The sequence below is a fragment of the Emiliania huxleyi genome (genome assembly GCF_000372725.1).
Source record: "Emiliania huxleyi CCMP1516 unplaced genomic scaffold EMIHUscaffold_84, whole genome shotgun sequence".
NCBI lineage: Eukaryota > Haptophyta > Isochrysidales > Noelaerhabdaceae > Emiliania > Emiliania huxleyi.
The window spans coordinates 72,453-86,498 of NW_005195736.1; the positions used below are offsets into that span (position 1 = coordinate 72,453).

General features: G+C 66.3%; 4 protein-coding genes across 4 annotated transcripts; 1 reads left to right on the top strand and 3 right to left on the bottom strand.

Annotated features, from left to right (window-relative positions):
- Positions 1-3,962: 3,962 nt before the first annotated feature.
- On the bottom strand, positions 3,963-7,239 carry PTA2 (putative inorganic phosphate transporter). The gene is given in 9 exon segments (XM_005758717.1): positions 3,963-3,992; positions 4,005-4,467; positions 4,566-4,705; positions 4,934-5,051; positions 5,116-5,396; positions 5,481-5,907; positions 6,050-6,309; positions 6,398-6,574; positions 6,653-7,239. The coding sequence occupies 8 exon segments, from the start codon at positions 7,163-7,165 to the stop codon at positions 4,350-4,352; spliced, it is 2,034 nt and encodes a 677-aa protein (XP_005758774.1). The 5' UTR covers positions 7,166-7,239; the 3' UTR covers positions 3,963-3,992; positions 4,005-4,349.
- A 291-nt stretch (positions 7,240-7,530) lies between these two features.
- Positions 7,531-8,273, top strand: EMIHUDRAFT_219188 (Saccharopine dehydrogenase; the record flags this gene model as incomplete). Its single annotated transcript, XM_005758718.1, has 2 exons — positions 7,531-8,064; positions 8,262-8,273. 2 exons carry the CDS (start codon positions 7,531-7,533, stop codon positions 8,271-8,273), a joined length of 546 nt encoding a protein of 181 aa, XP_005758775.1.
- A 2,077-nt stretch (positions 8,274-10,350) lies between these two features.
- Positions 10,351-11,302, bottom strand: EMIHUDRAFT_219190 (hypothetical protein; the record flags this gene model as incomplete). The annotated part of the gene is made up of 4 exons (XM_005758719.1): positions 10,351-10,402; positions 10,475-10,533; positions 10,831-11,012; positions 11,281-11,302. 4 exons carry the CDS (start codon positions 11,300-11,302, stop codon positions 10,351-10,353), a joined length of 315 nt encoding a protein of 104 aa, XP_005758776.1.
- Positions 11,303-11,722: 420 nt separating this feature from the next.
- Positions 11,723-13,933, bottom strand: EMIHUDRAFT_453462 (hypothetical protein). The gene is made up of 4 exons (XM_005758720.1): positions 13,187-13,933; positions 12,887-13,076; positions 12,629-12,788; positions 11,723-12,527 (listed from the first exon to the last, which is right to left on the bottom strand). Exons 1-4 carry the CDS (start codon positions 13,815-13,817, stop codon positions 11,814-11,816), a joined length of 1,695 nt encoding a protein of 564 aa, XP_005758777.1. The 5' UTR covers positions 13,818-13,933; the 3' UTR covers positions 11,723-11,813.
- Positions 13,934-14,046: the final 113 nt, after the last annotated feature.

Consider the following 14,046-nt stretch of genomic DNA (forward strand, 5'->3'; position numbering starts at 1 on the left):
AAAAGCCTGAGTAACATCAGCCTGGGGCAGCTTATGCGCTGGTCTGTAAAGAAGTTTAGAAGTAACACTGTCCAACTTTTCTCCGCAGTAGATCTGTTCCTTTTTTACCCATCTACACACTAACGTTTTATTATTGATTTCTCACAGTAAGCTTTAAAGTACGTACACCCAAGGAGTACACAAACTTCTAGCTTGCCGTTCCGCTTCATCATGCTCAAGCTGCTTGTAGCCGCCTTAGCGGGGTCCGCAATGGCCCTTGAGGCAGGGGGGAGCGGCGACGGCGGTGATGAAGACGGCGGCGGCGTGGTCGGCGGCAGCGATGGTGGAGGCGGTATAGGCGGTGTTGAGAGGGGCGGCGGAGAGTGAGACGACGATGACGGCGGCGGCGAAGAGGGTGGGTGCGCGACGGTAATGGCGGGGGCGTCCGTGGCGAGGGCAGCGGTGACGATGGTGGCGGGCTCGCAAGAGGAGGACTCGGGGATGGCGGAGATCGTGACGTCGGTGTTTGGGGGGGCGGAGAGGGCGGCGGCAAGGGCGGTGGCGGTGGGGAGGGTGGCAGGTGGAGAGAAGTGTCGGGATGAGCGATGGTGAAGGCATGGAGGAAGTACGCGAGAGAGATCGGCGGAAGTGGAGGTGTGGGTTGCCGCTACGTTCCTAAGATAGCGACAGTGATTTAGTGCTGATAACGGGACTTCGATACGTGTGCGCGTGGTGTGTAGGCGTGTAGGCTCAGGCCTGTCAGCGCTGCGCGGCGTTTGAGTGAGGTGGGGCGGGATGGCGAGGAGAGAGATTGTGTCAGTAGCGGAGGAGGGTGCTGGGAGGCCGTCTGGGTCTAGCTCGGCGCTGCCGTCGGTCGCGAGGTCCGTGACGTAAGTTGAAGTAATCTCGCGGACGGTGGGGTCCGATATGATTATCATTGGGTGATGAATGACAGAGGAGATGCGGGTTTGGGAGGGTGTGGATTCACTAGTCGATAGAGATCGCCGAATGATCACGCGCGCGTGCAGGCGAACAGGGTAAGGGAGACACCTTTGCGACGCCGCGAATCCAGTCGATCTGCGCGCACGGCGGTAGAGCGAGGGTCGAGTCGATCGGCGTCCAGATGTCGTGCTGCAGGTACTGAAACGGCGCCTCCGGGTCGCAACGGCTCTTGTGGTGCGCGTCGCGTACCAGTGGCGTGACGTTCTGAAGTCGGCGTAGCTGGTGCTTGATTGACTTGTAGCTGCGGACACCAACGCGTATCTCGTTGATCTTTGCGCCGCTCTGGTACGTGTGAAGCAGAAGGCGGTCCTCCTCGATCGTCCACGGAGTGTAGTTTGAGCTCATCGACACGTTTTTTCGCGCGTGCAGCTTCACGAGAGCGTCCTCGACCCACGGTTGCAGGCTGATCTCGGTGCTGTTCAGCTGCGTCTCCGCCTCGTCGCGCTCGTCGCAGGATCCACAGATCAGTCGGAGGTCGTCGAGAGCGTCGAGTCTTTTGAGAACCTTTTTCCATCGCCACTTGATTGCATCTTTGCTTCGTTTGGTGGCGGATTCAAACGGCCACTGCTCTGCCACCTTTGGCAACGAGATGCCGTCTCGAACGTGGCGCAGCAGCACGAAGGCATCCATCTCCGGACGCCACGGGACGGCGCTGTGCTTCGATCGGCCGGATGCGTGGACGGCCATGAGGCTGCGACGCAGAGCACCGGGAAGAGGTGAAATGTAGTCCTCTTGCACCACTGGGTCGGACGAGAAGGGACCGCCGTTCATGGCAGCGAGAGCGTAGAGGAGCAACCTGTGCATCGCCAGCACAGAGCCAGCAAAGCCGCCTCGAATCGGTGAGGGGATCGTGGCGGCGATCGCTGGACGTGTCCCTTCGACGGTTGGGTTTTTGGAAAAATGCTTCCCAGAAGACTTGAGTTGTAAAATCGCTGTGCGCGGCCGGCGGCTTGAGCGCGCGCCCTAAGGCCTTCATGTCGCACCCGAGCGTCTCAGCGCCATCCCTGGGCCCTGCGGCAGCGGACCGGAGCGGTTGAAGGCGACTTGACGCGCCGCGCCTCACGCGCTGCGGCCGCGACGCCGCAGTGCCGCAGCGCCGTCGCTGCGCCAGGCTTCCGCGGCTCTGGGGGCGCGGCGACTCAAATAGCCGCGGTCAGGTGGTGTTGTCCACCAGTATGAACACACCCATGCGCGGCGTGGTCGGTTCTTCGCCACACATCGCTGGAAAGGTCAGCTGACAAGGGGCAAAACGGGCAAAAGGGAGTTTTCTGCCATCCCTCACGCTCACCAGCGCCGGCCGCACGCTTGCAGGCCACTTCTGAGCGGCTGAGGCAAGTCCTCGTGGTGGACAAGGATGGATCCGCGCCGCTTTGCCGGCTCGCGCCGCGCTGCTCGCCTCTCCGAGAGGCGATAGTCGACCTCCGCGCCCCCGCAGTGCGTGCAGCGGCTGGGCGCCAGGCGCGGTGCGGAGGGCCGCGGGGGGCCAAACTGGCTCCTGCTGCTCATATTTTTGACGTGTGTGTAGTCTATACAGTCTGTACACCAGCGCCAGTGCCGTCAGTGCCCACGCGAGAGGCGCTAATGCCTGTTTTTGCGCCTTGTCCGGACTGGCTGGGCGGTGGTTCACGGTTGGCGTGCAACAGGTCGATGGGAGGCCATGTCAGGAGAGAGGCATCGGAGAGATTTATTTTGTCTGATTGTGAGCACACACATCACACACACACACACATTCACACACCACACACACACACACACGCACACACACACACACACACACGCGCGCACGCACGCACGCACGCACGCACGCGCGCGCGCACGCGCGCGCGCGCGCACACACACACACACACACACACACACACACACACACACACACACACACACACACACACACACACACACACACACACACACACACACACACACACACACACACACACACACACACACACACACACACACACACACACACACACACACACACACACACACACACACACACACACACACACAATGTGGTCCAACAGCCTGCTGGCAACGGAAATCCACGCCGGCGAAATCAGGGCCCGGCTTGCGCAGGTCATCCGAGCCCCGGCGTCGTCTCCGGCGCGCGGAGCCTCCCGCTGCGCAAGCATACCCACTCGTCCCACCTCGAGTTCCAGCCCATGTAGTGGACTAACAGCTCGCGCGAGGTGCCCTCGCCGCGGGCGTCCAACGCCTTGGCGCCCGTCCACTGGCGAATGCGCACACAATAGCACTCCAAGCGGGCGCCCGCGGTCCAGCCGGCCCTCAGCGCGGGCTCTGCGTTTGCCGAGAGGTCCTCCTCCTTTGCCGGCGCGGCGTCGCTGCGCTTGGGCTTCTTGCTCCCCTTCTTGCTCACCGGCTTGCGCCGCTGCGCTGCCGCAGTCGCCGCGGCCGCCTCGGCGCCGTCCGCAACCTACTCAGGCGAGCCTCGGGTCGCGTCGGCTGGCACGTCCGGTCTCACGCCGGGAGAGGAAGGGCCGTCCAGCGCCTCTGGTTGGGCGGGTGGCGTGGCGCCGCTCGGTTGTTGCGTCGCGGCCGCCCTCGCCGCCTCTTGCGCCAGCGTGTAGCCCGTCCGGTAGGCCATGCGCCTCCTTGCGGGCGCAGGCGGCGGTGCCATTTGTGTAGTGCCCGGCAGGGGGTCGCTGATGGGCACGGTGGACTCCAGGATAGCAAACTCGTCGCCTAGGCTGCTGTCAATCTCGCATGCTGGCATCCGTGAGTCCGTCTGACTTATATGCTGCGAATTGCGTCTCGGCCGGCCTCGCTAAGCCAAGGTTTCGGCCGGCGCGAAAAGTGGCAGACCTTGATCCATATGGTTTCTTATATTACCCAAAAGCTAGGCGAAGTGGGTCGCGTCCTCCGATTTCCTCAACTCACGGTCCACACCCTTTAGCTACCTGCTGGGCCTCGCGGCGAGGGGCTTCCCACAGCCGGAGGACTGTGTCTGGGAGCCTCCCGCGGGATGACGCCCAATACTTCATTCCATTACAAAAAAGTCTTGCGTGACTCTCTCTAAATAGTAATCGACGGAGGTCCCCGCAGCGACAGAGGGTTCGGGATCATCCGAGAGATCCGAGACACGAGAGAGCTCGCGGGGACCCACTGTACTAAGGTCGGTATCCGTGGCCAGCCATTCTCCCCGCGCGCTGGAGCCAGGACAGCAGTCAGCCAGGCTCTCCCGCGACACCGTAGACATGCATCGAGGCCATCCTCGCTGTCAGCTCTCCAGCGTCGGCGACGGCTCCGCAAACGGGCCTCGCCGGCCGAGACCCCCCCCCCCCCCCCCCCATCCCACCCCCTCGCCCCTGCACCTCATCCTCGCACAGCGTAGCTGCATTCGCCTTTGCTCACGTCAAGGAAGAGACTGGGCCGCCTCCTCGCAGGAGTCGGCTCACGCGAGGGTCTTGGGCGCGTGGTGGCTCTCGCCGACGTAGCGGATGCCGGGCAGATGCCCGGGGGACGCGCCTTGTGTGCGGGAGGACGGGGCTAGGACGGTCGGGCGCGTGTGGGGTACAAGCGAGGCGGGGCAGGGCGGGGCAGGGAGCGGGGCGAGCGGCGCACGGGTCGATTTCTTCTTTTGCTGCGCGCCGGCGAGGCCGTACGCGGTGGTCGCGGCGCCGAGGACGCACACGGCGGCGATCACGAAGAGGATGCTCAGGAAGGCGTCGTTGAGGTTGGAGCACTGGCCGTTGAGGATGGCGCCTGCCCACGGGCGCCGCGCGAGCCGTCTTTGGCCGCCACTCTCCCCAAAGAGGCGCGCCCCTTTCGAGGGTAGTGGGAAGGGGGGGGGGGGGGGGGGAAAGGGGGGGGGGGGGGGTCCCCCAAAAGGGGCGTGCCCATGATTCCCCCCCTTTTTCCTTAAAAGGGAGGGGCTCGTGTTGTGGAGGGGCGGAGGCGCGTTTTCGGGCCGTGCCTCCGCCCTCTCGGCCGCGCCCATGGCGCTGGACAGGCCGTTGAGCGTCGTGCGCACCTCCTGCGGGTAGGCGACCGACGACATGACGTACGTGGTGACGTTCATCACCCAGAAGGAGCCGTACAGCAGGCCGTACCTAAAAAAGAAATACGGGGTAAAAAAGAAATACGTGATGGAAGGAGCCGTACAGCAGGCCGTGCAGGGTGATCGCGATGCCGAGCGCCGTCGGCGAGCCCGCGAAGCCCTCGTTCGGCGTCGGGTCCTCCTCTTCGTACAGGTGGAAGGGGCCCTCGAGGCGCGACGCGTCGAGGCGGCGCAAGTCTCCTGGCTGGAAAGGCGACGAGTCGAAGAGCTGGCGGTGGCCTCCTCCGCTCGCCGCCGCCTTGCAGCCGTCCTGCGGCACGATGAGCCCGTCCCAGAGCACGGCCAGCAGGGCCGCGATGACGGCCGTGATGAGGAAGCCGACCCACTGCAGCGTCACCTGCCGAGAGCGGGGGGCGGGGGCGAGGCTCGCGGGGAGGTGTGGGGCGCTCGGCCTGGCCCCGACCCAGAGCGAGCGTCGCGCCAGGTCGACGCACTGGATGGCCGACATGGTGAGGAGGGTGGCGAGGATGCCGACGGTGGAGACGGTCATGTTTGCGAGCGCCTGCTGCTGCACGTTGAGTCCGGTGAGGATGATCGACAGGACGCGCGGCTGGAGGATCGCGAGGCCGTAGTACGGGACGTCAAACAGGAACCAGCCGCCGGCGGTGCCGAGCAGCGTCCGCCACGGGCTGAGCGCGAGGATGCGCGAGAAGACCGACGTCTTCTCCGGCCCAAGCACGGAGGTGGAGAGGCGCCGGTTCATCGCGACCTCGCCCGCCACGGTGTGGCGGCGATGATTGGCGACGGAGGACGCCGCCGCAACGCGCGCGGACTGGGCGGCGGCGTAGGCCATCAGGAAGGGGCCGACCGAGCCGAAGGAGAGCATCACGCGCCACGAGACCGCCCACCTGCCGCCCGCGGGATGAAGGGCTCGCTTGCTACCCACCTGCCGCCCCGGGGCCCGCAGGGTGGGGGGCGAGGTGCGGGCGAGGTGCAGGCTCTGGCGCCGAGGGATGGGCTGGGCTCTACAAGGTCTGGGCCCCGGTGCACCCCGGGTTGTCGCTGTCGTGCGTGTCGGTCGGGTGGAAGGATGCGCCGGCGCCGGGGCCGAGGGAGAGGAGGAGGCCGATGACGTAGACAAAGATGATGCCGGGGTTCTGCCAGAAGAAGGCCCACCCCGCCTTGGTCGCCTTGGCGGTGACATCGGTGTCGTCGTGGCACGACTCGGCCGCCTTTGCGGCGGCGAGGGGGTAGACGCCGCCGCACCCCACCCCAATCAGGAGGCGGCAGGCGATGAGCAGGTACCACGCCTGGGCGGGGCGGCGTCTCTCAGCTCTCGGATCAGGCCACACACAAGGCTAAGTCTTGGCCAGAGTCTGGGCCGATCAGCCGCTGCGCCTGCATGTCTTCCTCCTCCTGCTCGAGGGCCAGCTGCACCGCTACGTCCACCGCGCCGCCCTCGGGGGAGCCGTCCGTGCCGGTCATGTAGCCCGGGATGATGGAAGACTGGAGGGGCGACGCGGGCAGGATGCCGGAGAAGAGCGCCCCGGTCCCCATCACGAGAAGCGTGAGCACCTGCAAGAGTGTGGTGTGTGGGTGAAGCCCGCCTCTGCCATTCTGAGCGGGCCGTGGGCGGGGGTTGGCGGCGCGTGCCATGGACGGGTCGCGACCGATGACGTCGCCGAGGCAGCCGAAGACGAGCATTCCGATGAAGGTGCCGATGAAGGCGGCCGAGTTCGCCATCTGATTGGCCGCCGGGTAGTTGCCGTACATGGAGTGCATCCAGAGGTAGCACCAGCCGATGACAGTGAAGTTGTACGAAACGAAGAAGCTCGAGACGAAGGGCACGTACGGCCCGAGGACCGACTGGGTGGCCACTGGGTCGGGCTGCTTGGCGATGCTGTGGGGAGCACCCGGGAAGAGAGTGCCGCGGCGCAGCTCCTCAAAGTCGTCATCTTCGTCGTCCGGCAGCGCCACGCCGAGGCCGTCGAGAGCCGAAGAGACGGTTCTGAGCTGCGTCTTGATCGCTGCGAGCTCCGCCTTGGTCTGGTCAAGCTCGGCCTCGACCTCTGCCGGCGTCCTCTTTGACGGGCGAGGCTCGAGGCCCATTGCCTTGGACAAGACGCGGCCGATGCTAGGAAGCGCGATGTCGGTGGTCTCGGCCATGATCACTGCGAGCTATTACTGTGCGCCACGAGACAGGGTTGGGATCGACAGGGTTGGACTGGCGGAGTCCGTCGGCCTCGGTGGCCGCTGATATTGAATATTGATTTCCACGGAATTCCACAAACGGAAAAAGTTTGTATTTCTTCCGATGTCCACTCCGCAGCACCGCCGTCGCCCTTCCAGTTTATGTGCCTCTGGGGCGCCCCCTCTGGGAACAACGTCTCGTCCTCCCTGAGTCTCCCCTCCTGTCGCTCCCTCTACCTACCTCCCTCTCCTGTCTCTGTAGTGCGTTGCGTGTAATTCTTTTGCGGTTTGCGGGGGGCATCGCCGTACTAAGCCGCAGGGGCATCTCGAGGCATATCGAGATGACTCGCGACGACCGCGAGTTTTCCATCGTCGTCTTCGGCGCCACGGGCGACGCGGGCCGCGCGGTGTGCCGGTACCTTGCCACCAAGCAGGGCGCGCGCCCTGTCAAGTGGGCGGTCGCCGGCCGGAGCAAGGCCAAGCTCGAGACACTCGTCAGCTCCCTCGGCGGCTCCTCGGCGCCGTCCGTGCTGCTCGCCGACGCGTGCGACGCCTCGTCGCTGCTGCGCATCGCGGAGCGTGCGACGCTCGTGTTCAGCGCCGTCGGCCCGTACTCCCGCCTCGGCGAGCCGATGGTCAAGGCGTGCCTCGTCGCGCGAACGCACTGGGCCGACATCACGGGCGAGGTGTTCTGGGTGGGCGAGATGGAGGCCAAGCACGGCGAGGCCGCCGCGGCGGCGGGCGTGACGCTCACCTCTCTCTGCGGCTACGACTCGGTCCCGTGCGAGCTCTCCCTCCATGTCGCGCGCAAGGCGCTCAAGCTCGGCGCGAGGCACTCTGAGCTGCTCGACGCCGAGGCCGTGACACAGCTCAACGTGCCCGAGGCGCCGCGACGCCCCGCCTCCCCGCCTCCCTCCTTCCCTCCCCTCCCTTTGCACCCGACTGGCGTCGATCGCGGCCTTCCCCTCCGCCGCGCATCCGCCTCGCCGCACCGCGGCCGTGCAAACAGCGAACGCTCTCCCGCGGGTGGCGCATGCCCGCGCGGCGGGGAAGCCCACCCCGCCGTCGTGAGTCCGACCTGTGACCCGCACACGCCTCCCCGTCGGCCGGCTTCGAGCCTCCCCCCCCCCCCCCCCCCTCCCCCACTGACCCCCCCCCCCCCCCGCCCCCCCCCCCCCCGCCCCCCCCCCCTCCCGCCCCCCCCGCCTCCCCCCCCCCTTCCGCCCCCCACCCCCCCCCCCCCCCCCCCTCACCCCCCGCCACCCCCGCCCCCACCCCCCCTCCCCCGCCCCCCCCCCCCATCTCCCTCCCCCCCCACCTACCCCCCCCCCCCCCCCCCACCCCCAGCCACCCCCCCCCCCCCCCCCCGGCCCCCCCCCCCCCCGTCCACCCCCCCCCCCCCCGCCCCCTCCCCCCCCCCTTCCCCCCCCCTCCCCCCCCCCCCCCCCCCCCCCCCCCCCCCCTCCCCCCCCTCCCACCCCCCCCCCCCCCTCCCCCCCCCGTCCGGCCCCCCCCCCCCCGTCCCCCCTTCCCCGACAGCCCCCCCCTCCCCCCCCCCCCCGCCCCCACCCCACCCCCACCCCCCCCCCCCCCCCCAGCCGTCCCCCCCCCCCCCCCCCCCCCCAACCCCCCCCCCCTCCCCCCCCCCCCCCCCCCCCCCCCCCCTGCCCCCCCCTCCCCCCCCCCCCCCCCCCCCCCCCCACCCCCGCCCCCCCCCCCCCCCCCCGTCCCCCCCCAGCCCCCCCCCCCGCCCCCCCCCCCCCCCCCCCCCCCCCCCCCCCCCCCCCCCCCCCCCCCCCCCCCCCCCCCCCCCCCCCCGCCCCCCCCGCCCCCTCCCCGCCCCCCCCCCCCCCCCCCCCCCCCCCCCCCCCCACACCGCCCCCTTAGTACCCCCCCCCCCCCCCCCCCGCCGCGTCCCCTCACCCCCTGGTCACTACCCGACACTAGAAGAGCAGCAAGAGTTGGGGCTGCGGCTACGGCTGCGGCTGCGGGAGGGGCTATGGTCGCGGGAGAGCCGCTGCGCCGCGTGGGCGCGCCTACACCGCGCTTGCTCCGCTCGCCACCTCTCGCAAAGGTCCAAAGTCATAGCCATCACCTCCTCCGGCAAGTCCTTTTCGCCTATCTTGCCGTCCCTCCATGCCTGGTAGAGCTCGTCGTCATAGCCATATTGCATCACAGCCTGCTGCACTGCGTCGTGCACAACCCCTGCCACCCTATCCCGCGCCTCAGCGTCGGAAAATTCGAGCTCGGAGTCATACCCGGAAGCAGGCGCAGACGGCCGCGGCGATTTGGCAGGCGGCGAGGTGGGGGAGGGAGAGCGCGGCGGTGCGCGCTCGTGGCTCCCGCTGGTGCCAGAAGGGCCAGCGCCCAATGCGCTCAGCCTGTTCTTGTCCACCACCTTGGGAGAAGGGGGTGGGGGTCCACCTCCCTTGGGTGCGGGCTTGCGGTGTTCCTGCTTCCGCTTGCCCGACTTTGGCGGGTTGCGGCCGAAGTTCTTCATGGTGAACCTGTCCGGCTTGCCGCCCTTCCCGACCCTCGTCCACCCCTCGGGCGACTCGTTGGGCCGGGGTTGCTGCGCCTGTTGGTGCTGCGAGTGTGCCTGCGATGCTGCGGCCGGAGCGGCAGCGGCGGCAGGCGGTGCCACGGGCGGTGCGGCGAAAGTGGCGGTAGGCTGAGGCTGCGCAGCGTCCTGCGCGGCCCGCTGCCTGGCCTCATCCTCCCGCCTCTTCTCAGACTTGGCCTGGATGATGTACTGATACCCAAGCGGCACCGGGTTGATGCTGACGGAGTGCCAACCGTACCTCTCCATGCGCTCCGCGAGACAATCAATCATCGCGTGGTCGCGTGGCGACACCTTCTGGCCGAGGACGCGCTCGACCATCCGGATCTGACGCACGTGGAACGGCTCCAGGCCCGGCATGGAAGCCTCGGAGTCGGACATGGCCCCGTTTCGCCGTTTTTGAAAACACACCGGGTATTCCCCAGGTATACCCGGGTTTTTTCAGAGGGCCGACTGCACGCTAAAGGCTACACGCTCGCACACCACTTGCAGAGTGGCTCTTCCAGGCGCTCACCCCACCCAGAGGCACGCCAGGCCCCGGGCAGCCGGCCGTCACTCGCCTAAGCGCCTAAGCGGCCTAAGCGGGGGGTGCTTAGGGTGCTTAGGCGCTTAGGCCGGCCCTTGCGAGCGTGGCGGCGTCGTAATACAAGTGACTCCGATGGAAATCAGATGCCCCTGCTAGTGTCATCGCTCAGAGAGCAGCCTCACGCACGTCCACTGTCTACCACTGGCCCTGGTTGCACACTGCCACTGAACTGCGCTGGTCCGCAGGCTGGTGCGGGAACTCAGCATCAGGTAGTCGAGAAAGATCGCGGAAGGTCGAGTCGAGGAAGAGAGCAAGATCAGGGGCGGGTCCGGTAGACCGGTCCGCGGCGCTATATGCGTGGCAAATGACGCGAAAAGTGCCCACTGAAGCTTCCGCGCCTTGACTTCACGTTGAGCTGTGATGATGCCCACAGCCCAGCAGCAAAGGCGGGCGGGCCGACCCCGCGGCCGTCGCCGCTGCCGCCGCCGCCCCCTCCGCCGCCACCCCCTCCGCCGCCGCCCCCTCCGCCGTCGTCGTCACCTTGGGCTGCATCACCCGCGCCGCCGTCGTGCACCGGCTCTCGTGCTCATTCAACGGCGCCTCGAGCTGCAGGCCGGCGGCACTGGCGTTGTCGTGGTCGGGCTGCCCAACGTCGGCGCGGGAGGGAGGGGGCAAAGCCGTTATGGAGAGCGCGAGAGCGAGCGCCAAGAGGGCCCAGATTCTGAGCAGCAGCCCGCCTGGTCATCGGCCCACTTGCCGACGTGCGTCCAGCATTCCAAATAGGACGAACGCCGAAGTTTGCTCTCCGACGCCGTGCCGAGCGAAACCTTTTCCTTCGAAGCTCAGCGACGTAGCCGGGCGAGCGGAATAGGGCAGCCCTAGAGAGCACCTTGAGGCCATTCAATAGAGCCCGTGTTATAGTCGAGGGTCGATCGCCGGCCGGCGCAGTGCTGCTCTGACCGCTCCGCCGGGCCGCCTCCGGGCCGCTGCCGCGGAGACGTGCACATAGGCAAGTTGGTATTTTCATATATGAACTTCAAAATAACATTGGCTAATCTAATTCTACTCATCACGACTCGCCAGAAACACCCACACACTATGGGGTCATTGTGTAGCCCTGCTTAGAAGGAAAAGGTTTACTGCAAGGTCCGTATGCCTTACCGTGTAGTCGGCCCCATGCACAGAGGGTTTGTCGTATGCTTAGGTAGGGGAGTATTCCTTTCTTCGCCTTCCTATCAAGTAACCTGACTAGCTATGCGTGCCGGATGGAGCCCGCTCGGGAGATGTGTGGCAGACCCGTTGGCCAGTGTCTTGTCTTGGTGGTTCTGCGTGTGTCGTCACCGCCCGAGGCCCGTCTTGCGTCCACCCATACCGGACACCGCGCTGGTGTCCTAGTCGTTGTGGTCTGACTGTGTTTAAACTCTCTCGAGCTTCGTAACTACCTAACTAGCTGTTTTGACTTTTAAAAACCAACTAACCAACAGCGGAGTCCTTCCGGTTGGCTGCGGCGCCCAGGCGACACTCAATATGGTAGGAAGCTAACGGACGGGCTCCCAGACGCAGTCGTCCGGCATCGCGAAGCCGTTGGCTAGCTTGTCGAGGAAGACTCGGAAGCCGTAGAGGTCGATGATCTGGCCCTTGAGCGGGTTGGGCGGCGGGTCGTGCGGCGGGAAGAAGAGCCACCCCGGCACCTCGGGCGCGCAGAGGCACGGGAAGAGGAAGCAGGCGCGCCACGAGATGTGGATGAGGAGGAAGACGAAGGTCGTGCTGATCATAATGCAGCGGACCGCGGCCTCCGTGTGCGGCGGGCAGATCGCCTGGCCGGCGAAGCAGTAGGGGAAGGAGTGCAGGAAGAAGGCGTAGAGGAGGATGAGGGCCGGGACGGACCACTGCCAGAGATAGCCGAGCTCGAAGCCCCATCCGACCATGTTGCCAATCATGACGACCCAGAAGCTCCACATGTAGAGGTAGAAGGCGGCGTCCATCTCGTCGACGGCGCGCTTGCCGGCATAGTACTGGGTCGTCACGTTGATCTGGTCCGGAGTGAGGCAGAAGAGCCAGTGCACGAACCAGAGGGAGATTTGCTGAAACTTGATGATGACGTCGAGGATGACATAGTACTTTGCGAGCTGCACCAGGTTGGCGCCGTAGTGGAAGACGAAGGTGGCGGGGCCGATGAACGGGATGTAGGCTGGGATCACCACCGAGTGCACCTCGACCCAGATGGCGAACCAGAGGAGCGAGCAGTACGCCTGCGCGCGGGCGGGGGCGACGCTTTGCGGCACAAGAGGGCAAATCTAGAGGGCGCCAGTCTCGGGGGGCGGTCCATGTCCGGGGCAGCACTGGCGCGCACCTCGTTGTTCGCTTCTCGCCGCGCAGCGAGCGAGCGGAGCATCATCCGACCCTGGTAGAGGCTTCGGAACCAAGCGGTGAGGCCGGAGCTCGCGATGTAGCCGAGCACAATGAAGGGGAAGATGAAGTAGATGAGCAGGGTGGCAGCCTTTTGCGCGACCCTGCGGGGCGAGGCGACCATCACACGCTCATTGGGGTCGCTCCGGGCCGCCTAACCTAGCGCGGGAGAAGAGGCCGTCTGGCATCTAAGCATGCGGACGGGTGCTTGCTGAGAAGATAGTCTTCCCAGTGAATCAGCTTGCTGTGCAGCTTCCCGCCACCGTCGGGGACCTTGCTGATGAACTCGATGTCAAAGAGCCCGTCCAGCAGGATCCACTCAAACAGGACCGACACCGGCATCCAGATCATCACGGCGACCTGGTGCATGTTGCAGGAGATGCAGTTCCACCCTGCGGGCCGCGTCGCACAGAGCCGCTAAGTGAGCCGGCGCGGCGAAACATGAATTGTGGGGCGCCGGTGAGGCGTGAGGCGGGAGGCCGGCGGCAGGGTGAGCACTCACACATAAACTGTGTCATCGGCCACGAGCAGCGGCAGCCGAGCCAGTTGAGGATGATGGTCGAGCGCGAGCGGCCAGGGAAAGGGACTGGAAAGGGGTAGGGCGTGTTGAGCGTTTCGGCCCGTTCCTTCTCCAGCGTGTTCCCCGGCTCCCACACCGCCCTGAAGGGCAGCGCCTGTTGCTCAGGAGGCACTCCGTCCACAGATGGCACCACATCCGCCTTGTCAAAGCCGGTCAGCTCGATCAACGCCAGGTCGGCAAACTTGCGCGAGCAGCCCATGTAGATCCCCCACAGAGGGAAGAAGCCGCTGTCGAACAGCTCGTATCTGCTGCTGTCAGCGGCATACTCCGCCGCCGCCGGACTCAGCAGGAACAACGGCAAGATCTCGTTCTCCTTGGGCGGCGCCAGGCCCTGTCCCGGGTCAGCGGTGAGCCAGCCCGACTGACCCGTCTGCCAAATGTCGTTCTCCACGAGAGGAAGCATTTCTTCGTACACGTCCAGAGAGCTAGGCGGCACGTTCCCGCCCACCATAGCCAGCCGGCGGCGCATGTCCTTCACATAGCCCTTGTATTTTTCGACCTCTTCCTTCGCCGCCGCAGCCTCCGCGATCGCGCTGGCAGCGGAATCTCCCATCGACGGTAGTCACGGAGACTAGCCAATGACTCGTGCAGCTCGTGCAGCTCCCAAGACCGTTCACAAACGGCGACGCCCAACTGGGCCAACTCCACCCTAAAGCGGCCCGGGAGGAGGAGGCCGTCGGACCATACTGAGCCGCCTTTTTTTGTCAAAGAAAAACCTCCGCATCATTATCCGCTGGGCGTTCGGGGAGCCTGAATGGCAAAGCACGCCACAGACCTCACGC